Genomic DNA, 24,903 nt, shown 5'->3' on the forward strand with positions numbered 1-24,903 from the left:
GCGGCCAAAAAGTACTCGTCGTAGAGCAATTTGAAGCTCGGGACGTAGTGCAGGGGTACTTGCTCTCGTACCCCTGAAGTAGAGTCGACCCTCGACTCTACTTTAAAGAGTCCTTTATCAAGGATCTCTTTCTTAGCCTTGGGGGGAACAGGCGGCATGCTACGGCCGCCTCCAAGAAGGGGCGGATTCCTGTTCCACCTATTGAAGCGCTTGTTCAGCTCAATGTCTGAACTCTCAATGATGAGGAAGGTGCTCCGCCAGTCCTTCCACTTGTTTGCTTTACCTCTCGTCATGAGGTAGCCCCTGTGGCTTGTCAATTTTACCAGCCGGTACCGCCTGTCTTAGGGGTCCGGCTGAGATAGTTCATATGGGCGAAAGCCTCGAAGCTCGGCTCCACCCCGTGCAGTTCGCACCCAGCCACATAGCCGAGTACGTTGACCCAGGAGTTTAGGGCTAACTGCCATAACCCCAACTCATACCCATCCAAAATCCGCTGAACAGCCAGATGTAATGGGAAGCGCAGCCCTGCCTTGATGGCCGCCTCGTAGCAGCCAAAGCAGGCGCTATCATAACTGGAACCAGCCGGCCAGACGACTGTGTCTTCTGGATCCGGCACAAACACTAGAAAGTCGGGGCCCATGGTGTGGTTTGCAATAAAGCTCTCCACTTTCTCTTGCATGGCTGTGATCCGGCCCCGAGGTACCGTGCAGTAATAGGGGGTATTTAGCTCTCGGTGAGAGGCGGATGGCTCCGCCCAATTGTCCCCCTTCTCAACTGCGTGAGAAAGTCTCGCCTCTTGCAGGCGGCTGTTTTTCTCTTCTGTGTCCAAAGAAGCATGGCCAGAAGAGCTTGACTCGGAATCGTCCTTTGACGAGTCCGAAGAGGACGACTCCTCCCCTCTCCCGGAGGGGCCCACCTCCTCTCTTTGAAAAGGAGCAGAATTGTTAACTGTTAAATGGGAAGGGGTCACTATGACTCCTCCCTCAGAATTGCCGGCTTTCAGGCCGCCTTGTTTCACTTCCACATCTGGCGCCTGGTCAGATGTTTCACTAAGCGGCACCCTGTGGGAGGAGCCGTCTGAATTTGAGATCCTAGCAGTCTTTTTCGTTCTGGCCATCCTGCTCTGCATAGACACAGATACAGTCGGACTTTGTATAAAGGGCAAAGATGGGTCCGGAAAATGGCAGGCGGCACTCCTAGTCCTAGATTCAGCCGTCCCCGGTGACCGGCTGATCACTAACCTAGGTCGTGTCGTGTGCTTCCGTGGTGCCATTTCAAAAAATAAAAAGAAAATTAAGAGTAAGAGAACTGACAGTTACCTGAACGAGTGACGATTGTTGAAGTTCTGAAAATCCTGTGCAGTCGGCTTGTCAGAACAGGCGGTAGGCAGAAAAGGTCCGAAATGTCAGAGCAAGTTCAGGGGTCCGAATGTTCTCAAAAAGTTCTCAAAGTGTGAAAATGACTCAAGACAATCCTCCCTTATATAGGCGAAGTGAGAAGGCGAAGGGTCACTTTCAGAATTCAAAATTTGGGCGGGAAAATCTCTCGTCCTTTCGCCGACTGACACTTGTAGAAGGTCGCCGCCTGTTACAGTGCGACACCTGTCACAGGTAACACGTGACCAATCACGTGCCACCTGTGAGGGGCAAATGATTAGGGGATTTTGCTCCCACCAATCGGAATGCGCCACGTGGGCCAATCAGGTCCTGCCAAGTGTCCCCCAATTGGAACTGTCAGGGCTTGCCACGTGGCACGCGCTTATTCGTCCACATTGGACCTATTATGTCATGACATGTGGCATACTCCATGCCTAATGGAGAAACCGGCCACTCAGGCCCAACTTCTGAGGGAAGCCCAATCGGCCCTAGGTTAACCTAAACCTAGGATGGGCACGTTTCCCAAGGTTATAAATACCTCCCTTAATCCTCATTAAGGGGAAGAACGGAAAAAACACATTAATTACACACAGTAATAACCGGCTGATCTCGCTAACAAAGCAGATTACCTACATTAAACACTCTCACCTAGAGAGACCCAATCACTTTAATTTTCGCATTAATTACTCCTTAATCAAGTACTAACTTGACCGTTGGAGGCGGAGCTCCCACCACCAGGAGTCTCCGTTATTTTGCAGGTACAGGCGTCCGGTTCCAGTCTCGGAATTGTAACTCTCCCGCAGGACATCAGAAAACCCCGAAACAATACGGATTCCACTACCATTTCACAAACATATGTGCATATTGTAGTGAATGTAAAATTGCTACGAAAAGACAATTTTCTTGTAGTGAAAGTGATAACTCGATCTGCAATTAACCGAACCATCAATTGGAATAATACATTTGGCGGAAAGATAGTACTCCTTAGTGGGGCCTAAAGTATTCAAACTAATTACTACTCCCTCCATTTCTAAATAATTAATATGTTTGACTTTTTTTTTCACTATTTATATACCAATATGGACCTTTAATTTTTTTTGGTAACGTATAAAAAATAAATTTTATGATGGAATATATTTTTAATTTGGAATTTATATAAAGTATAATATATCAACTGTACTTTTTTTATTTTTTTATTTTTTTTTAACTAACATTTGATTAAATATATATAAAGTCAAACTAATGTATTGTCATGTGTGTCTAGTTTAACTATAAGATTTAACTAATGCTAGTTTAAATATGTCAATTATTAAGGAACGAAGGACATACAAAGCATTTATATGAATATCAGATGTTATTATATACACTTAAGGAGTTACAAACAAGGGTATATTTTGCTAATTCATTATGAATCATGATTGTTGTTAATCTAATTATGAAATGGTATTTAAAAAATAAATTAAAAAAAAAAAGTCAATGCGCCCGAATTTATATAAAAAAAATTTCACAAAACAACTAACATGGCCTATATCATCATTTTCTTTTATTTTAGCCTCAAAGCGATAGAAATTACTGTGCTAGTACATATACCCCCCTCGTGTTACTGGATTGATTTGTAGACAAAACATAAAAAAAAAAATTCTGAAACTTAAGCTTTTTTTTTTAAATCTTTTTTTCTTTTTTTAAATTTTTTTAATTGTATGTCGTGACAAATCTCATAAAGTCTGTAGCATCACAATTCACAAAGGATCTTTTGCTTCATGTAGTTTTATTTTCCAACTAGGTTTAAATATATATACCCTCATAATATTATTTATTAGACACAATTTCCAAGAATGTACGCAATACGAGAAAATATTTACAAATAGCGTGAGAATTATTATAGGTTGAAAATATTTGTTTACCTATATGTCTCTATTAATATGATGTTAATTATCTCTAAACTTTTTATTGTATGATTTAATGCTTTAATTTGTATGAATGGTGTTTTGACAATTATTCCACTAAATTGTTTATTTATTTTTTTGCCTTATTATTATGTTTTTTTTTTTTTTGAACTTTTAAGAATAATGTATAGATAAATTATATTTCAATCCTAAAACTATTTGTTTACATAATTTTCCTTATTATATTGTCAACTAAAGAGTTTTCCGATTATGGCTAGCTCATGTATCGCCTTAGTAATTAATAAGAAAAAATAAATTGCAGGATTTCTGAATAGTGCATTGATGAGGCTCCATATACGACATACTATATTACTTGAATAAAACCATGATACTACAATCGAGGTCAGTAACACCATTTGATCTCAATCAACAATAAATTAAGTATATTGTATAGAATATTAATAAATGAAGTGTGGCATTCACATTTTGTCAATATATATTTTTACTACAGTCGTAATACATTACCAGATCAATTAACACTCTGAATCTCAAAACCAAAATATGGAGCACCAATCTTCTACTCAAATACCTCATGTCCTTATATTTCCAGTACCATTACAAGGCCATGTAGGCCCTTTGCTAGACTTAGCTGAACTTTTATGCCTTGCATATTTCAAGATAACATTTTTACATACAACCCACAACCACCAATGGCTCACCAAGCACACTGATATTGAAGCTCGTTTTTCCCGTTATCCGGGGTTTAAGTACAAGACGGTACCGGATGGGCTACCCGATGCTCATCCACGAACTGATCCGCTCAGGTTGAGTGAATTGTTTAAGGGATTAGCATCTAGTGCTAAACCGCTTTTGAGGGATATTTTGGTAGGAGATAAAGTGACTTGTTTGATATTGGATGAATGGTTGAGTTTTGCTTATGAAATAGCTAGTGAAGTGCAAGTGCCAGTAATGGCGTTTAGTACTTCCGGTGCATGCTTTACTTGGATACTTCATTGTATTCCAAAGCTCGTTGAAGCAGGGGACATTCCTTTCAAAGGTACGTATACATACTATTACTCTGTAGTCTTTTGGACCATTATTATCGATCCAGTCTGAATCTGATTTTAGCTTAATTAATTGATTCGTCTATGAATCTTAGCATGTTTGGTAAGAGTTTTTTTAAGCTGAAAATGGGTTCAACAAAACCATTACCGTCGTTATCAAATGTTTGGTTAGAAGGTTTAGGTAACAATTATCATAACCTATGGATAATGGTTTCCACCTTTTTATTACCACACTAAAATTTAAAGGTAACAATTTCATTTGCCCTCCTCAAACAAAAAAAAAAAAAAAAAAAAAAAAAAAAAGGGGATAAGTTTAAAAATTATTCCTTTTCACTTTATTTCTAATATTTGTACCAAACGCTCCCTTCAATATAAAATGATTGGTATTCGGTCAACTTTAATACACTAATTGTGTATAGAGTAGTCAAAAGCTGACCCGAACTGAAAAATTTACCCGACCCAATTATGATCCAACTTATTTGAAACCGAGAAAATGGTGACTCGAACCTGATATGACCTGACCTAAAACCAACCCTAGACCCGAGTTTAATTGAGTATTTGTGACCCGATTGAACATGACTCGACCTGGAGATGACTCGACTTGAATATAGCCCGTAAATTATTGACCTAAAACGAACCCGATCTGAACTGAGATTGACCCAAACATACTTTAACCAGTCGAAACCCGACCTATTACTAACCTAAGCCGAATTCTACCCGACCTGTAACTAACCTGACCTGAATCGAACTCGACTTGTTATTGACCCGACCCAAATTCTACCCGACATGTACTTGACCCATTTCAAACTCAACCTAACTTGTTATTGACCGAACCCAATTTCAAATCACCTCAAATTCATTTACGACCACCGTATTCATATATTGTTATATAATTACGTACTCACTTCTAAATTATTTCTACTATGAATATGATGTTCGTCGCGCAAATAAGAATGTAAGATAATATTACATGAATTTAATGACCTAACCTGAATAAAACCCACTAATTATTGACTTGAACCGAACCCGATAATGCCCCTAACCCGTTATAACTTGTTGAAACTCGAATTTAACCTGACTTGTCATAAATCCAACCCAAATTCAACTCGACCGGTTATTGACCTACCCTGAATTCGACTTAAACCTGATAGGATGCATGACCCAACATGACCTGATCCACATTGACCCGGCCCAAACCCGACACACAAAGGTAATGATATTAACCTGAGTTGACCTGACCTGCATTGACCCGACTAAAACCCAAACCGTATACCCGAATTGACAGCTCTATTGTGCAATTGCATGTAAGAAGTGACACGTCTCTGAAAATTTAAATTAAATTCTAATATCTTAAAGTGGTTGAAAATTTGTTAGAAATGCATAACACTAGCAAGTTTTAATTTTTCCAATGTTATTTGTTTGAAACTTGTCAATGTTACTTTTTCAAAACACTAGGTAGATTTAAATTTATCATAAATAAGCACGCAAGTAATTACGAAGAAGTACTTCTGAATTATTACCGTAAACCATAAATTAGGAAATCTCGTTTCCCAACAACAAGTGTGCAAATTGACTGATTAAATGTTTTGTAGTTAACACTTCTGATAAGATAATAATGTCAATACGTAGAATCATGCAAGTTATTCATCATCCTCATCTGCATTTGTGGAATTTTAATATATTTGTGATATTGTGAGAATGCTTCTGAATTACAATTAATGAACTATCTACAGATGAAGAAATGGATAAGCTAGTAAAGAATGCACCCGGGATGGATAGCTTCCTTCGCTACCGTGACCTTCCCAGCTTCTGCCGAAAGCTAGACACATCTTCCTGTCGTAAACTCCAACATCGATTCTCCGGTGAGATACAGCTGATCAAGCAAGCTCACTCCTTCATTCTCAACACTTTTGAGGATCTTGAAGGTCCATGTCTTTCACTCATTCGTGAGCATTGCTCAAAGGTTTACTCCATAGGACCTTTACATGCTCACCTAGACTACAAACTCGGTACAAAAGAAAAAACATTGTCTAATACTAATAACTTTTTGGAAGTTGATCAAAGTTGCATATCTTGGTTGGACCATAAGCCCGACAAATCTGTTGTCTATGTAAGTTTTGGTAGCTTAGCTATCCTTACAAAAGACCAGCTAACGGAATTTTGGGTTGGACTGGTCCAGAGTAACAAGTACTTTCTCTGGGTTATAAGGCCCGATCTCGTTATTAAAAGTGACCTAAATAGTCCAATTACCCAAGATTACCTTTTAGACGGTACTAAAAAAAGAGGATGTATAGTAAAATGGGCCCCACAAAAAGAAGTCTTGGCTCATCGAGCCGTTGGTGGGTTCTTTACTCATTGTGGATGGAACTCGATACTAGAAAGCATTGTGACTGGGGTGCCAATGCTTTGTTGGCCTTACTTTACAGATCAGCTAATCAATAGCAGATACGTTAGTTATATTTGGAAGATTGGTCTAGATATGAAGGATACTTGTGATAGAACAAGAGTGAAGAACATGATTAATGATCTCATGGAAAGAAAGCATGACAAGCTAGAAACATCAATGTCTATTATGTCACACTTGACAAACAAAAGCATAAGTGAAGGCGGATCTTCTTACACAAATCTTGACCATCTAATAGAGGAAATAAAAGCGTTTATCAAGAAAGAGCCAACCTTCTAGGGAAGGAAACATATTAGGTTACAATAACTCGTGCATTTTTTATATTTTAATTAATATATTATGTTGTTTCCCTTTTGTTTTCTCTAGTTCTTATAAAAAATTAATTTTAAGCGTGGAAATTTCCATTTTTATAAGGGGTCATAGTTGTATCCATAAGTTGTTTAACTTTTATGTTTTTTTGAAATTTTTGTTACATTAATTCAGAAAATGTTGTAACACTCCTATATATGCGCTAAAAAAATGTTGTAACACTCCTTAAAACTACTTCACTTCAAAAATTCTCATTGCAATTCACTTATTTATCTATGTCACTACAATAGATAATTCTCGAGCCATGTTCAGTTAAGAATGTAATTCATTTATCAATCTAATAATAAATAAATAAATAAACATGTAAATAAATAAATAAATAGTGAAGTTCCTAAACTCCTAGGCAAGTAAAATAAGTGTTTAAAGTAAAGTTTAGGAGGGTAAATGTACGGATGTCAGTGGGACAGGTCATGTAGGAGACTAACCTTATCCTCGCCATAGTGGAGAAGGGATGGGTCTCGGTTTGGCGAGTGGTGGGGCTAGGATGGGAATAAAAACCATACCCGCTATAAGTGATTAGGCGGGGGTGGATTTTAGGTTGTACCCGCCCTATCCTCACCCCACCCCACTCGCCCCACTTCATTTTATACCCGTCCCGCCCCACCCCACCCACCTACTTCGTACCAACCCGTTATCCATATTCATAAATTTTTAAAAAATAAAATTATATGCTTTATACAATTTTTTAAAAAAATTAACTAAAATGATGTAGTAAAAGTATAGTACTTTGTAATAGACTTGTATTATAAATTAAACAAAATAGCTGTAATATTGAAAATGATTTCTTTTAATTATTATAATCAATTTTATGTGGTATTATTGCATTTGGGAGGCAGGTCTTAGGTTGCAAATTAAGTGGGGGTGGATATCCAAGTGGGGGGTGATGAGGCAGGGATGATTTTGAAATTGTACCTATTAGGGTGGAATTTTAAATAGGAAAAAATTGCATGAGTTATACCAATTTTGCGCGACCTTCTTTAAACAAGACAAACTTTGAATTATTTATTATCAATAAAAAGCTTAACATACATTTTCTTTTAAACAATCAAGAAAATTAACAGGTGACATGTTGAGTCAGTCACCATTTATTTTTTTTATTTTTTTTATTTTATAAGATGTTGTATTTATGTATTTAATTTTTTCAATTAATTTAAATATTTTTTAAAGATAATAATAATAATAATAATGATGATGATGATGATGATAACAATAATAATAAAGAGAATTAATAATAATAATAATAATAATAATAATAATAACAATAATAATAATAATAATAATTATTATTATTATTATTATTATTATTATTATTATTATCCCAAAAGATTTATAAAAAATTAGTTGGAAGTCGATATAGTATCCGTGCCCCCACTTTGTCAGCTATGGATAAACAGATCCTAATTTATGATGTGTACAGTAGCTTGTGGGTGCAGTCGCCTAATCGTGTCTCCCCGACACAACCTCATTAATGAATGACCTTTTATAGCTAATTGGTCAAGTTGCGCTAATGAAACTAAGAAATACTTAAAAATCGGCCCTTAGCTTATTAAATATCCTAATCCAATCCCTTTTCGCCTAAACATCAAACTAAAGCATTTCCTTTCCTTTGTGTTAAGCCAAATCCGCCTTAACCTATCTACAAAACCTCGCTCCATCAAGCCCAATAATTACCTAAGCCTTAATAACCCTATTCCATAATAAGCATATGACGCGTTGTACCTCGTCACGCTGTAACGCACCGCTTCAGGCCGCAAGGCATCGCGCCACGGCAGATGCACTGCGTCACAACATTTGCACAATCTCATGGTAATTTGATTTTCTAGTGGTGCAATTATTTCTTGCACGACATCTCATTTCTGCACCCTATCTTGTAAATATGACCCTTATTCCTGGTTTTCAAACAGCAACACACGACATTACATAGCAACATAAATAAATTCGAGCCTTAAGCTACCTTATTATCATCGTACGACCTGTTCTAATCATCGTTTTAAGCCAATTCAAAGTTGTATGCAATATTTGGAGTTTTACACTTCAACTTAGATGTAAAAGGTTGAATTTATGAGAGTATGACAAATCTACACTTTATTTCATTTTGATCGGTTTTTTCATGCAATACCCTGAATTATCACTCAATTAATTCACCATATATACTAAATAAAAATTTTAATTCACCATACTCACATTAATTTCACGAAAATGACACTAACTCCCTTAATAACTAACACAGTTGGTCATTAAGGTTAACTATGCCACGTGGCAACCTCTAACTGGTTCTTATTTATATTAATTAATTAATAAAAAACTTTTAAAAAAACTATTTAAAAAAAATCCCACCACCTCAGCCCAGCCCAGCCCCGCCCCCCTACACTAACCCCTAACCTATCGTGCCCCCCGCACCTTCATCGCCACCAAGACCCCCACTACTGTGATTAGTGCCCCTACCACTTGTCGTAGACCTTCTTGATGGGTTTTAATTTGTCCTAAACACCATGCGAAAACCAAAATCTGCCCCGGATCCATGTATAATTAATACTATTAAAAGCATATAAACACATAATCACATTATCGGTCTTAGAGATTATACCCTTGAAGCGTGCTTCACCTTACCACGAGCACAAACCTTGAAACGACAACCTCGGGAGTGAGAATCTCAAGCGCGATTCCTCTAACGGCTCTCATTCCGTACTCAAACTTGGTCGTGATTTAGTAGCTTGGACTAAATCACAACACGACTTAGAATTTCGTACTCAAGGTTATCTCACTATTGATGGAGAACCCTTAGAGTCCAACTCTATTACAAATCCCTAAAACTAATGGGGTATTTATAGAGGTGCGATTACCATCAAAAATTAAAACCCTAGCAACTTAATTTAATTCTAAATTAAATTAATTAGCACAATCTATAGTCATTTGACACATGTCGCCAAATAAGAGTGGGTACGTGGGAGGACCACTTTGACCTTGAGTAATAAGGCAAGTGGTTGCTCTTCCCCACCTACTGGTCAACTGCCCAGCCGCCCGGCCTTGAGCTGTAAGGCATGTCTTGGCGCCCAAGGCTAGGCCCCAGCTAGTAAGGCTTGCTAGCTAGGCACGCTGAAAGCCCATCGCAAGGCACGCGTTGGCCAGGACTTTTCTTGCGGCAACCCAGTGCAACTAGTATGGCTTAGCTAGCAGCCTTGCGACCAGCTAGCCCTCCACACGCGAGCCTAGCAGCGTGCTGGACCTTGTAGGGCTACTAGGGCTACTGCTTGGCCTATGCCTTGCGGCATGGCCTAGCAGCCCGGTTTGGCGCTCGGCTAAGCTTTGCCCCCATGCACATGATGTAGTAAGGCCTCGTGCCTAGCACGATGTGTCGCTTGACAATTTCTACGTTTAGTCGATTCCTTGACTCGACATAACGTCTGACACTCGGTTTCGATTCTCTAGTCTCGAAATCCGACGTTTATATTTGTAATGTATCTATTGACGTATTAGCGCCTTTTGGCTTAATCTGTCACCTCAGTTTGGTTACAGGATTGAGTGTAACCCGTTGGGTTCAGTCAAGAGCAAGCTGCAAGATTAATTACATTAATCTCACTGATCGTAGCGACCTCCATTTGGGCATTTCAATCACTTGACTTCACTGTAAAATTAGCTCCGTAATTAATTCTAAACCCTCTATCGGAATAATACACTTGTTCGAAGGACACCATTCCTTTTAATCTCCCACTTGTCCTTCTGAACTACGGTGTGTGTATTGCCCTTTCTTATGTTGTTTAATGACTCTTCATGATCTGTAAGGTAAGATTCATCAACATCCTTATTATTTTCAGAAGTGTTTCACGAATTTCAAGGTTCGACTGTGAAGTACAGATGATTATCCAACATCCATCTGAGTACGGTTATGGATCTTCACAATAATGTTGTTCGAGAGGTCTTGCAAAAAAAAAGACATATTTTCCATTGTTAATGGGAAGACATTCCCAATCTTGTATCATCAAGCTTCACTTACTATGAGGCATAGTTGTCTAAGTGTTGCCTTTATAATTCCCTTTTATGGTCGACGTTTGACAACATTAAAACAAATTAGTACTCAAACAAGTGAACTTACAATACTCAGGTTGATGAAAAGGTACCGATAGCCTAAATGAGATAGATACTTATTATGATTTCTAAATCTCTTAAAGTATTCTCATAGGTCGATCCGGTATAGTTCCAAACTCATACCCGTGCAAATGAGTTATGACGTTCATGTCCTTGTAGCACAAGAAATGGTGCTATAAATCATACTACACACTAATCTCTAAGTACGGTAATTAATTATCCATGTTTTAAATGACCTCGATTAGGGATAATTTCAATATCACACTGATCAATGTTCAATTAATAGGTGTTTCCTTATCCAAAACATGGTCTTGTTACCTCATTTGAATATTATTAAATCGAACGGACTTACCATTTAATTTTAAACCACAATTTAATGAACATGGAATAATAATAAGCAAATTTGTTCCATTATGAAACTTTTAAACATTTCATCTTATGATAAATGGTTTTCCCAAATGTTTAAGAGTAATACTCAGTACAAAACATTTACAGAAATCACGCCCATATCTAATATGCTTGATTTCTCTTATGCAATTGTGAATGTTGTGTTTCACTTATTGCATAGGTTTAGCTACCACTACTTTGCAAATATTAACATCTTCATTATCGAATACCTTTTATACTAATTAAGATGATAAATTTTTTAGTGTGTTTTGGATTACATGTGATCTAGGTTTTATTGCTCAAGCGATGGCTCCCACTCATTCTCATGATTTGGGACCTTCGACTTAGGAACTTATGATCATCAAAGTTCAACAACGAACTGTCCAATAAACCACCTCCTTTTACCATTTCTTAGGCAATAATGCTCTCAACATATATTTTAGTAGACATTCTAATGATGATGTGCTTGAATTTTACTCTAATAAGTTCACAATAATTTTGGGAACCCCTTATCATTTGTGGACATGGAAATTGACCATCAATTTTCGCACATTTTACATGGACACAAGTTCATGTCATCATCCTCAAGCCATGATACATCTAAGCTCGTGCTTACATATGGCTTCCTTATTAAGGATCTAATCCTTGATAAGTTTGTAATTGCAACATCAATACTCAAATTTATATGTTTCCATGCATCAAGAACTCATCCTCTTACTTAAAAAAGTACTTTGGATGTTCTTGATCATAATCTAACGATCTATTACTTAGATTCAAGTCGATTTGTATATTATACTTGTCATGCTCCAAGCATGCAAGTCATGTGACGATTTCCGTATCGTAGCACACATGACGGATTTAATTTGTAGAACTATTTCCAATTTGATCCCATTCTTGTAACTTTTATCTCATCAAGTTTCTATTAGTCTCACTAAATAGTTTGTTATATGATAGAAGGGCTTTAAAACAAACTGAATGACCTTACAGCTCATGTAGCATTACTTGATATAATTTCTTGCTTGTAAGTCAATGACTTAGCTTTTCTTCAATAGTTTTGAGTTCTCGAAAGTGAGACACTCAAGCAGTATCTAATACTTGGGAAGATAAGTTGCTAAGTTAATAACATAGCAGACCATTTTGTGTTGATGGCATTAATTTGCTTTAGAACTTTTGATAATTAAAATTGAAATTATTGGAGAAGAGGATAGTAATTTGTGCCTCGAGATTCAAAGGGTACATCAATGTGATGGCATTTATGTGATCAAATTCTCAATTGATGATAATATAATAGGAACTACCTCCGCAAGCAACAAGAGGTCATAATGTAGGGGCTAAAGAGGCCTAGTACAAGGATATGAAGAATGATACAATAAGCATCCTACTCCAATTACCAATCCTCGACACACAAACTGCTGAATGAAGATCCCGATGATCATAACACAAAATGGGGGTGCTAGCTAACAATCATTTCAAAGTTGGTCTTTTGGAATGTCAAGATTCTCGAAAATAGGACTATCTACGCCCACTCCCATTGCATTTAGGCCATTGTCTACATAGACAACAGCACCGGTAATAGCAGATGCCAAAGGTGATGCCAAGAAAGCAGCAGTGTTCCCAACTTCCTCTGCACACATTATTTCTCAAGCTTGTCAAAAAGGGTGTATGAATTAAAGAGAATTTAAAACCCTAAGCAATTCATAATAATTTTTTTTTTTTTTTTTTTTTTTTTTGAAACAACGCAATTCATAATATATCTTACCCGCAGATAGTTCTTTTTGCAATGGAGCATTAGCTATAGAATAGTCGATCATCATATCGATAAATCCAATAGCCTTTGCAGCACGACTCCGAAGTGGACCTTGAGATAAGACATTAGATGATTAGTTAGGCATAAAAGCTGCTAAGCACCCCACAAAATGTTTACAGATATTTAGTTTTAACAAATAAATCTCAGTAGATATCAGATTGCAAAATTCATTTGTTTGGTACTTTGGTTTTTAGCTAGATAAGTTAGAGAGAAGACAGAAGGGAAATGCAGGGAAGCTCAGGAGTTGCAAAGAGAGGATTAACATTTGAGGAAATATAGAATTCATTCCTTGAGGAAAATCTTTTCCGCCCATGGGATAACACATTCAATCTATACAAATAATTTTCGCTACTTCACCAAATCAAGCCGAGGGAAGTAGAAAAACTAGTTTCTTGGAATATGATTTTCCTCCCAGACAAACACAAGTATTAGAACAGGGAAATTTGGTGTTTTGTTGGTCATGAGTGGTACATAGATAGCTGGTAGCTATAGTGAGCACTCTCAAGGAAATTTCAGCAAAGCTTACCAGCTGATATTGTGTTCACTCTAATCCTGCGTTTCCTCCCTGCTTCAAATGCCATTACCTAAGCCAACCAATGGAAATCAGTAATGCCAGGATGAAAAAGGCTAGTAACTACATCAAAAAAATGACCATAGACTGTCCTATCCCCTCTAGAAAACAAGCAGATATACATGCTTACCTTTGTGTCACTCTCTAATGCAGCTTTTGCTGAACTCATGCCTCCACCATAGCTGTGTAAGAAATAAGAAAACAGGTTCTAAGGGATAATGACAATATAATTCAGAAATCCAATTAGAATAATAGCACTGAGAAGGGAACTTTACCCGGGAATTATCCTCTCAGAAGCAATGTATGTGAGTGACAGAGAAGAACCACCTGCAAGCAAAAGATTATACAATAAATTCAAACTACCTCATACAGTAAAAAGAACTTTCTATATCTTCTAAAAAAAAGAATTAAAAAATTCTAAAACGCACTGGTAAGATAAACCGAATTAAAATAATTAAATCAAACACCAGAAAGACAGATACCTGGGTTCATTATAGGAAGGAAATGCTTGAGCAGCGAAACATAAGAGTAACTTGAGGCAGAAATTGCAGCCATATACCCATACCTTGATGTTTCTAAAAGAGGTTTAGTGACCTATAGATAAGTTGTTACTAGATCAGTTAGAAAATAGTGGGCAATACTAATACTTCGTAGCAAACTTAAAAGCTTAATAGCTAATGACCTCAGGTCCATTGGCAAGCGAATGCACGAGGATGTCAATACTACCAAAATCCTGCTTTACTGTTTCGACAACTTCCTACAAGCCATAAAAAGAAAAAAAAAATTAGTACAGTATACTTTCTCGCATTCAAAATAATTGCGATGAATACAACAGTAATGGCAACCATTAAAATATAAAACCAGAAACAGGAGTAATTTGAGACAGTAATGCATATGTTAACAATGCGTTCCAAAATGAACCGAAAGATTAATATACCTTCACAGTCCAATTGCTAGACCCTGCATACCGCTTGTTTGCTTTGATCTGCAGTGAGCCCATCATTAAGAGAATTAGATAATGGCCTCATGGTTATAAACTCAAACTGCTGACATCCCTAGTCCATCTTTTTATCCATCGAGTTAAGATTTCACAAGTATTCCTCATTATTTAAAACTTAATATCTTCACCATATCAGTGTAGTCATTCTATGTTAAAAATATCCTCAAAAATAGAAGAGGTAAGTTCAAATTTTGTAATTTAAGAAGAAAATAATAGAAAGTTAACTTTGACACAGAGTGTAATAAACAACAAATCCACTGTAAATAACGAGAATAATCATTGATCCATTACATCTTCAGGGACATCTTCTGGACTGTCAAAAACTGCATCTAGAGGATATACTTTGGTGATCTCCATCAATGAACCATCAGGCAACCTAAAACACCAAATGAACACTAAGGCCATTGCAAGTGTAAGTCTTACGAAAGGGTCAAGCAGATAGAGACTCTTACACTCGAGATTCATCAAATTTTCCACGTCTTAGACTTGTTTCAAAAATGTTCAGTGCCTGTAAGAACACCACAAAGACATATAGAAAACTAAGTAAGAGATTTATTTAATACGGTAAAGCAACCACAGGTAGAAGACTCTAATGAGTAATCACTCACAGGGACCCAAGTTCCAACAAGAATCTCAGCACCAGCAGCAGCCAGAGATTTTGCAATTGCCCAACCATATCCATTATCATCAGCTACACCAGCAATAAATGCCCTCTTACCTGAAATTAGTCTTAGTTAAATTACTAAATTCAACCATTGTATTTATTGTTAACCCTCTCTTCAAACTAAAGCAAAAACTTGGCTATCAACAAGACAAACTATATCTATATTCATCTGCAGTAGGCCAGTAGCACATAGGCTACATTTACATAATATTTAAAAAGGTGCAAGATGAAACAAGACGATAGCACATAGCAACAAAAGCACATAACACTTGTGATGGCTAATTTTCGGATCCGCTCTACTAGTTTGTACTTGGCATCTTCTACCTCATAATAAAGCCCTCCCAAGCCCATGCATATGTTAAATAGCCCAAATACATGATTAATACTTAACTCAGCCTCATATTAAAGGTATACGTTGCAGAAAATTGATTAGTCACCTTATAACAAATAAACTTTTTAGACCTCAAACATAAACCTATATATGACAAATGAATCACTAGAAATAACGCGGTAACTCTGATGCACTGCCAATTAAAGAAAAGTTTATTCATCTCACTGCCTTGTTTATCTAGATGGCCCATCCATTCCTACACTCCATACATGTGCAATACTTCAGTAGTATCCCTCTTCCATGAGTGATACAGCATGAGATTACCTAAGCAGCAAAAGAATTGGAAAATAAATTTTTCAAAATTCCTCATTGAACCAAACTACTTCGTATATATATTCAACAATAAAACAGCTCGCATATAACCGTCATTTATATGTATTCAACAAAAAACAGGGGCAGGAGAGGTAATAACTATTTCTATTTTTTTGGTTCAAGAAGGATAAGAATTGAGCTTCTTATACTATTGATTCTTGTTAATTCGACCATCTGTATATCACATCACTTCATGAATGTCAATATTGAGCTTTCTAGACTAGTTCTTAATATTGCTATATGTTTGATGACATTATTCCCTTTGACAATGACAAAAAAGCATCAACAAAACACGCAGATTGTTATAATGTCATGTAAAGCATAATGTAATTCGACCTTTTAAGTTAATAGGCAATCCTCCTAGAGGCTTGTCACTAGATTCCGCCATTGCCTTGATGACACCCTTGCCAGATTTCGAGGAGGAAGACGAGAACCTGTGCTGGAAAGGCTGTACAGATGATATATGACAAGCACTTGTGAGCTTAGCCCACGATACTCGTCTCAAATCAGCATTGCAAAATGCAGCACCGGCACCAAAGATAGGGCGAGGGGAAGACACACATGGCTTTACTGCAGCCATTTGCAACCCTGATGCTGTGGAAGCTGCCATTTTCAATCTACTTGCTCTAGTCAATCCAATTAATAATCTGCTAACAATTCAAACGAATGAATTTCTTAGAATAAAGCAGGGTAAATTCAAAATTAACTATGATTAAAATTCAGCAATACCCTTCAATTCAAATTTTGTTGGACAATTTCATTTGAAGCTAAAAGAAACCAGCAATTCTAAACTAATCCCAGAAAAAACCCAAAAAAAATCGAACTTCAAAATGTTAAATATTCAATAATATGGCAGACAAAGCATTATAAAATAACCATTAAAATGGTACTTATCCAATGTAAATATAATCAAGATTCAAACTTTATCCGTTATCTTCATCACTAACCTAAAAAACAAACATGAAAGCAAGATCTCAATAAAAATAATACAGAAATCAAATAATGTGGGTTACCTAGAAGCCAATGTGAAGAATGGAGGATTGAGAGAAAAACAAGAAAAGAGTGATTAAAGAGAATGGGTTTCGATGAAAACGAAGTTCTCTCTAACTAACTGTATGGGAGAGTGTAAATACAGTACAGAATTTGATGGGGTTTATTAATGGGGACACTTTGGTTCTGTCGAAGTAGAAGGGGAAGAGAGAGAAAATTAAGGAGAATGGGTGTAGGTTAGATGAAAAGTTGGTAAATTGTTTGTTATTAGGTCTTTGATTACTCACATACGTAGTAATTCACAAATTCTTTAAAAAGGCCGACTTACATGTAAAACCGGCCCATGTTCACACGTGCCAGTCCAGAGGCTTTAATTTTTTTTTTTTCCTTTTTTTTTTTTCTTTTTCAGTTTTAGCGCGTACAATCTCTTCGACTTCTTGAATTTAATTTTCTGCAATTGCTTTGTCTAATCTTCTGCAATTTCTATCTCCTTTGTTCATATTCTTCTGCTATTCTCTTTCATCTCTCCATTTCTTTGTCATTTTTCTTCACTTGATGAATTGAATTTTAGATTCTCTTCGTTTTTGAGGTTAGTTTTTTTTTGTTTAAATCGCATAATTTTTGTTCATTGTTGTTGTAATCGTTGATTTCTTAGGTTTTTCATTATGCATGTGTATTATTAACTCATAATTCTCTACTTTGTTCAATTTTTAGTAGAATTCTTTTTTTTTTATCTTTTTTTTTTGTAATTTGTTGTATTCGTTACTATATTAATTTGATTTTTGGTTTTTTGTTTTTTATCATAATTTTGTTCATATTTTAGGGTTTACTAGTTCATTGTGTTGATATTACTAGATTATGTTTTAGGTTTTACTAGTTTATTGTGTAGACATTTAGCATTTTCAGTTTTACATACATTTTAATTCAATTTGTTGTTGATGTCATGTATTTGGTTAATTAATCGTTCTTATTTCGAATTTTAGGGATTAGTTTCTTAAATTTGCGATGGTGAAGTTTAGAGGTGGTCTTACGAATTTTCGAAGGAGACCTGGTTTGCGAAGCTCTGTTGGTGGATCTGACGATGCTCAAGGTTTTACCAATTTCTCTATTTATGGTTACAATTTCTTGTTTTTTGTACATTTTTTAAAGTTAAAACATTAGTTGTTATAGTTATATAAATGTTTGCTTAAGTTATGCTTTATGTTTTATTATATGTCAGATTGTTTTATAAAAGATGTTAATCATGGTTATAGTTATACTATTTTTAGTTAAAGTTATGATTTAAAGTTTTATATTATTATGTTATATATTTAACAAATCTTATTTTTTTCAATTTCTATAGGTGCTAACTAGCATAGTGTCCGTGTGATGCACGGTTATAAATCAAACTATAATTCTGTAGAAAAAAAATATCAATTAGTAATAAGTTGTGTAAAAGATATACTGTACAATTATTTTTGAAATAAATAAACAATGATAACACATTCACAAATATATAAACTATGAAAAATATTAATCATATTGGAAATATAATCAATTATTTGGAATCAATAAAAGTCAATAAAATATATTTTAAAATCAATGTAATTATATAATACTAGGTTAGAACTCGTGCGATGCACGATTTATGTAAAATCTATTTTTTAATTTGTACATTTAAACAAAATAGATAAATATAAATAAGAATTATGCACCTTATACAAAAATATTTGTAATTTTATAGTTTTAGATTTTCATCAAAATTATGATATAATACCTGTTCAACGTCGCCTAATACATATTTCAAGGTAGGAGTCCATTTATTAGTGTGCTATTTACAATTGTTTCATTTTTTAAAGATAAATTGATAGGTTGTAGTTGTAATATAGAAGCTTCTAATATTCAAATTTCAAAATTGTTAAATATGGTAGCTCCACAAAAAAAATAAAAAAAATGACATCATCCTTGCATTTAGGCGGAAAAAAAATTTTATTATGTGAGCGAGTGACATGTAGACAGTGATGACGTCAGCAACGTTTTGTTTTAGTAATAGTTAATAGATGATGTAAGCAATGAACTTAATGTTACTAGCGAGAAGGCTGCAGTAAAGGATGTTCAATTAGAGAAGGCTGCAGTAAAGGGTAGAAAAAGAGAGGTACTCAGGATGAGGCTGCAATAAAGAAGGGTGAAGTGAAGGAGGGTAGAGGGAAAGAGCCTTTAGAACAAGAGGATGAGGGTTCAGAACAGGAGAAAAGTGAGGATGTGGGTTCTCAACAAGAGGGAAGTGAAGAAGAGGCTTCAGAACAGGATGGAGGTGATCAGGAAGAGGCTTTAGATGAGGATGGAGGTGATGAGGATGAGGGTTCAGAAGAGGACGGAGGTGATGAGGAGGAGGGTTCAGAACAGGATGGAGGTGATGAGGATGGAAGTGAGGAGGATGCTTCAGAATAGGAGGAAAGTGAGGAGGAGGCTTCTGAACAAGAAGGAAGTGATGATGATGTTTCAGAAGAAGATGCAAGCGAGGATGAATCTATTGATTGCAAAGTAGGTAATAAGAAAAAAAGAAAATTGAGTTCGAAAGCAAAGAAGCCATCAAAGGATGATCGGCGTCCAGCTGAGAAAAAGCCAACTAAAGCATCCAATAATGCTCCGGCTAAGAAGAAACCAAAAAAGGATAAGCGTCGTCCAGCAGAGAAGAAGCGGAAAATGGTGAAAAACAAAATATGTCCTGCTGAGAAGGAGCCAATAAAGGATAATCGTTGTCTGGCTGAGAAGAAGCGAAAAGTGGTAAAGAATGTTGACAAGGTTGTCAAAGTGGAAAAGAGAAATAGATCAGATTCTAATGATGAAGAAGTTGTTACAAGTTTAGCAGAGGGAGATGATTCTGATTCTGATGTTGAAATGTAAGTACCCTTTTCTAAAGTTATTGTTATTACTTCTAAAGTTATGGATGATGCCCTTAAAGTTATGGATAATGTCCTTAAAGTTATGAATATTGTGTTAGTAAGATAGATGTTATAATTAATTTATGTGCTAATATAATAGTAATGGTAATTTTCTGTAAAGTTATGGATAATGATTTTAAAGTTATATTTTAGTACTTTTTTATAGTTATAGTTTGTGTTTGCTAAAGTTGCATTTATTATTTCTAAAGTTGTATTTATCCTCTTTAAAGTTATAGTTGTTCATTTTATTTTTTTTCTTTCTCTTTTTTATTCAGATTGGATAGGTTTTTCATTACCCATTGCAGACCACACGCATTAGTAGATCTCATGAAAGATTTTACAGATGAACAAGTGAAATATGTTGTTGAAATACGCTTTGGTGGTTTATTAAATTTATAGTTGACTAGAACTTTTACAACTTTGCTTCATTGGTTGGTTGATAAGTTTGACCCTATCAGTTGGATGTTTTCTATAGGTCCTGGGAAGGAATTTGTTATTTCTCCTTATGATGATTATGATGTGTTTGAGTTACCTTTGCATGATGGGATGGATGTTGTAGAGAGTACTAGAAGTACTGATCTTGGTCTGAAACAAGAATGGAGGAGTATGTTTGATGTTGCTGGTACTGGTGTCATGCCTTTGCATAAATTAAAGGCCAGGATTGTTCTTTTAAAGGATGGTTGGGAGTTGTTTAAGAGACTATTTGTGATGGTTGCTTTTGCTACCTTTTTACAACCTGTTGCAAATAGAATTGCTGATTTGAGTTTTGTTAAAGCTCTTTAAAATGTTGATGATATTAAGAATTTCAATTGGTGTAAATATGTGCATGAAAGGTTGTGTAGGGCTATTTTGAAGTATAAGAAAAGTAAGAGTCAAGAAAGTGTTGGTGGTTGTATTTTGTTGTTGGAGGTTGTGTATTTTCAGCGTATGAATTTCAAGAACGAAGCACAAAATTGTAGTTTACCCCTTATCAAACACTGGACAAATAAGAAAGCCAGTGATATGGTGAAAAAAGAAGTTGAGGCTAACTCCTTTGGTTGTGATATTTTGGATACTACTACATACCCTATTTCTCATAAATTTGTGTTCGGAGATCAATTGTCTCTTCGAATTGCTCATGAACAACCTAAACAAGTTGAAGTTTTTCAAGTTGACAATGTTGGTGATGCTCCACTAGGAAAAAGGATCATTAAGTTTGATGTTCTTGAAAATATGACATCTGATGAAAAAACTCACTCTGTTGCTACTGATGTAAGTTAAAAGTTGCTCTTATTAATGCTAAAGTTATACTTTTTAAATTTAAAGTTATGCTTATTGTAGCTAAAGTTATCTTTCTATTGATTCACTTATTTTTGTTCAGGCTATTCACGAGTAATTTTTGTTGATGAAGAGGAATATGAAAGTTGTCACAAACTATCATTTGAACAAGGTTGAAAGTTTAAAGAAGCATGATGTGTTGCGTGCTTCTAGTAGTGCATCTCCTACCTTGTTATTAGGATTGTGATCCAAAAATGTTTGAGATTATTGATGAAATTGTTGATATTGTGTTATCAGGGGAGGTATTTCAAATGTTGCTTGTGATGAAAATGTGGGGGGTGGGGAGATTGGTGCAAGGGAGGAAAATGTTCCTCATGATGAAAATATGGGGGATATTAGTGCAAGGGACAATGTTCCTCATGATTTGTGAATGATATTGTTCAAAATGTGGTGGAAAAGATTAACCTGGAGTGAGATCAAAGTTCTTTCTCATCTATTATCATGAATGCTTTGGGTAATGGTTGGGCAAAAATATATGTTGCATGTGGGCCATGTAATATGGATATTGAGTTTGTTGGACATGTGATGAAAAGCAATAAGAAGTTTCTATGAAAATTACCAAAGTTGTATCAGGAGATTGCTGATTATTGCTTTCTAGATGACATTCAAGTGCTGAATAAGTAAGTTATAAAAATTTTAGTTAAAGTTGTTATTTTTGTTTAAGTTACATTTTTTTGCTTAAAGTTATTGTTCTTTGTCTTTAATTTGTAACTGGTTTTTGTTAATTTATGGAGTGTTTGGTGTGGTTTGATCTTACTCATAATGTTCAAAGAGAAGATATGATGTCTTTAGCTGCTAATTTGGAGATTTTCCAATCTGTTATTGAGTGTTGGGCAATGTTGCTGAATGAGAATGAAAGAATGCGCGATGGAGGTCCTAAAAAATTTTGTTTTGGTATTGAACACAATGTGAGTTTTTATTACAAGCTCTATGTATTTTTATTTTAAGAGATGTTTGTATATTTTATTTTATTTCTTTTTGTCTTATTATTATTTAGGCTAACTTGGTAAAGCTTTGGGATGATGAAAATGATCTTGAGGTTATGGATGAACTTCAAGATTGTTGGAAGGAATGGGTTCAAGTTACAAATAACAGTTTTGATATCTGTGCTGTTGATTTGGTAATAATTATTTCTAATGTTGTGTATTTTAATTCACATGTGTTATTATTAGGAAAATTTGACTTTTGCTACCACCAAAAGACCAGCATTTCACTTTTGCTACCGCTTTAAATTTTTATTTTATTTTACTACCAGCGAAAATCACATTTGTAAAAATTTGGTACCAGTTGACGGAAGTCGTTAATTTTGCCGTTTGTGGGCCCCACGTAGTTAACTAACCTCTTCTCTCTCCTCGAATCTAATCCTCTTCCAACACTTACTCTTCCTCTTCCTTGTCTCTCCATTGAATACTCTCAACCCCCGAATTTATGTCCATTGAAGGCTGATTGAAGCTTTATCTCCACTATCACCATCTCCATCTCTCTCCTCTGTCACCATCTTCATCTCTCTTTATCTCTACTTTTCTGCAAATTGAAGCTTGTAATTGTGCGCGTGGAAGGTCTTAACTGGGACAACGAAGCAGGGGAAGACAAACAGCTGCGAGGAAGCGTCATCTCCATTGTTGGAAGCTGAAGTTTCGCCTGACAACGACGTATTGGAAGGTACGAAACCCTATCTATTTATAGTGGTCCAACAATGGTGGTAATTTCGCAATAATTCATTCTAGTTGGGGTATTTTTGGGAGAATCTGCAGTAAACCCTAGATTAGTGAGCTTTGATTATTTTAAGCAATGTTGTTTGACTAATTAAAAATTGATGCTTGCATAGTCATGTGGTAGGGTATGGGTGTATGAAATTGCCTTTTTTTTGTAGCAATTGAATTGATTTAGTTACTATTAGGAATAAAATAGTGTTTGATTTGTTTGTTTATTGCTATTTAATTGTAGATAAAACAAATGGCTGATGGTGATGATAATGTTGATATTAAGCTAAGAATATTTGGGGGTTTTGTGAATAAGAGCCGTAGGGGAGTCCAGTACCAAGTGTATGAAGCTAGGTTCACTTATTGGAAAAGGAATGTATCTCTGACTTACTTGACAGTTGGATATTTAAGATATTTATGTACTGAAGGGATTAGGGACATGGGATGGGATGTACCTAACACATATGTTCTCTAGTACAAAGAAAAGGGTAAGAGTTGGATGACTGGTAAAAGGAAGATAGAAACTGATGAGGATGTACAAGGGTTATTAGAAGCCAAGCACAGGGATGGGCATTTGGAGGTGTTTTGTACAGTTTCTGATGACCCCACCCCTAGTGAGAACCCCCAGAGCACTGTAGTTGAAGATAATAACCCCACCTCAATCCCACAATAGTCCAACCTTAATGAAAGTGCATCCAACTAGACTGCCCATGTGTCTGCCCATACTGTTACTGGATCTAGCCTTAACCAAACACAACCATCCCAAACACAACAATGCTCTACCCCACCTCAAACCCAAAACAAAACACATAAACCTACTGACCTTGTCTTGAGAAGGAGCCCTAGACCGTCTAAAGTACTTAAAACAGAAGCTGGTGTGAGCAAAGTGAGGAGAAGCCCTGGGTTTTCTAGATCTGTTGATAAGGGGAAGGGTAAGGTTACAGAAAAAGTTGGTGATGGTTGTGTAAGGCTGCATAAGGGTAGTGGGCAGGGAAGTGGGAAAAGAAAAGCAAAGAGGGCTCTTAAATTGGGTGATAAGAAGAAATCAGGGTCTAGGTCATTAGGGTCTGGGTCATCAGGGTTTGGGTCATTAGGGTCTAGGTCATTAGGGTTTAGGTCATCAGGGTCTGGGTCATTAGGGTCTGGGTCATTAGGCTCAGAATCAAGTGATCTAGACATTGATTGGGAGCCTGGGGAAGAAGAGGCAGGAAGTGAGGATGATGAATGGCATAGGTAAACTGGTGAAGGCATCTTAACTGAAGTTCATAGAAGCTTGGAGATTGTAAGGCATGAGGCTGTAAATTCAGAGGGTGTAGGTGTGGAAGGGAAGGAGGAACTGAAACAACTGACTAAGGGCATTGGTTGGAAGGAAGTAGATGTGCATGATGAGAGTTCTGAATCAGATGAGCTTAGAAGTTTGCATGGGTCAGATGAGAAAGAAGATGATAGTCCTTGGTTTCATGAAGAAACTGATTTCAAAAAACCAGTTGTATTAGTGAAGAATTTGCAGTTCTGCAACAGCACCATTCTAAGGAAAGCCTTGAGGACACATGCAATAGAGAACAGATATGAGTATTACTATCTGCACAATGGTGGTAATAGGATAACCACATTCTGTAAGAGAAGGTGTAGATGTCAGTGGGGTTCCAAAA

At 36.1% G+C, this 24,903-nt stretch overlaps 2 protein-coding genes across 3 annotated transcripts; one reads left to right on the top strand and one right to left on the bottom strand.

Moving 5' to 3' along the window:
* Positions 1–3,676: 3,676 nt before the first annotated feature.
* Positions 3,677–7,241, top strand: LOC110739779 (7-deoxyloganetic acid glucosyltransferase-like). The gene is made up of 2 exons (XM_021920251.1): positions 3,677–4,319; positions 6,060–7,241. The coding sequence occupies exons 1-2, from the start codon at positions 3,824–3,826 to the stop codon at positions 7,007–7,009; spliced, it is 1,446 nt and encodes a 481-aa protein (XP_021775943.1). The 5' UTR covers positions 3,677–3,823; the 3' UTR covers positions 7,010–7,241.
* Positions 7,242–12,740: 5,499 nt separating this feature from the next.
* On the bottom strand, positions 12,741–17,815 carry LOC110739780 (enoyl-[acyl-carrier-protein] reductase [NADH] 1, chloroplastic-like). 2 transcript variants are annotated; one of them, XM_021920253.1, is made up of 13 exons: positions 17,331–17,815; positions 16,654–16,967; positions 15,559–15,668; positions 15,403–15,458; positions 15,242–15,326; positions 14,888–14,935; positions 14,633–14,707; positions 14,433–14,544; positions 14,226–14,277; positions 14,081–14,132; positions 13,906–13,963; positions 13,332–13,430; positions 12,741–13,196 (listed from the first exon to the last, which is right to left on the bottom strand). In XM_021920253.1, the coding sequence occupies exons 2-13, from the start codon at positions 16,925–16,927 to the stop codon at positions 13,042–13,044; spliced, it is 1,176 nt and encodes a 391-aa protein (XP_021775945.1). In that variant the 5' UTR covers positions 16,928–16,967; positions 17,331–17,815; the 3' UTR covers positions 12,741–13,041. The 2 variants fall into 2 exon arrangements, with proteins under 2 accessions (XP_021775945.1, XP_021775944.1); XM_021920252.1 differs by having other exon boundaries at positions 16,654–16,964; positions 17,331–17,812.
* Between the last annotated feature and the right edge of the window lie 7,088 nt (positions 17,816–24,903).

Source organism: Chenopodium quinoa, unplaced genomic scaffold (genome assembly GCF_001683475.1).
Source record: "Chenopodium quinoa cultivar QQ74 unplaced genomic scaffold, ASM168347v1, whole genome shotgun sequence".
Classification (NCBI taxonomy): Eukaryota; Viridiplantae; Streptophyta; class Magnoliopsida; order Caryophyllales; family Amaranthaceae; genus Chenopodium; species Chenopodium quinoa.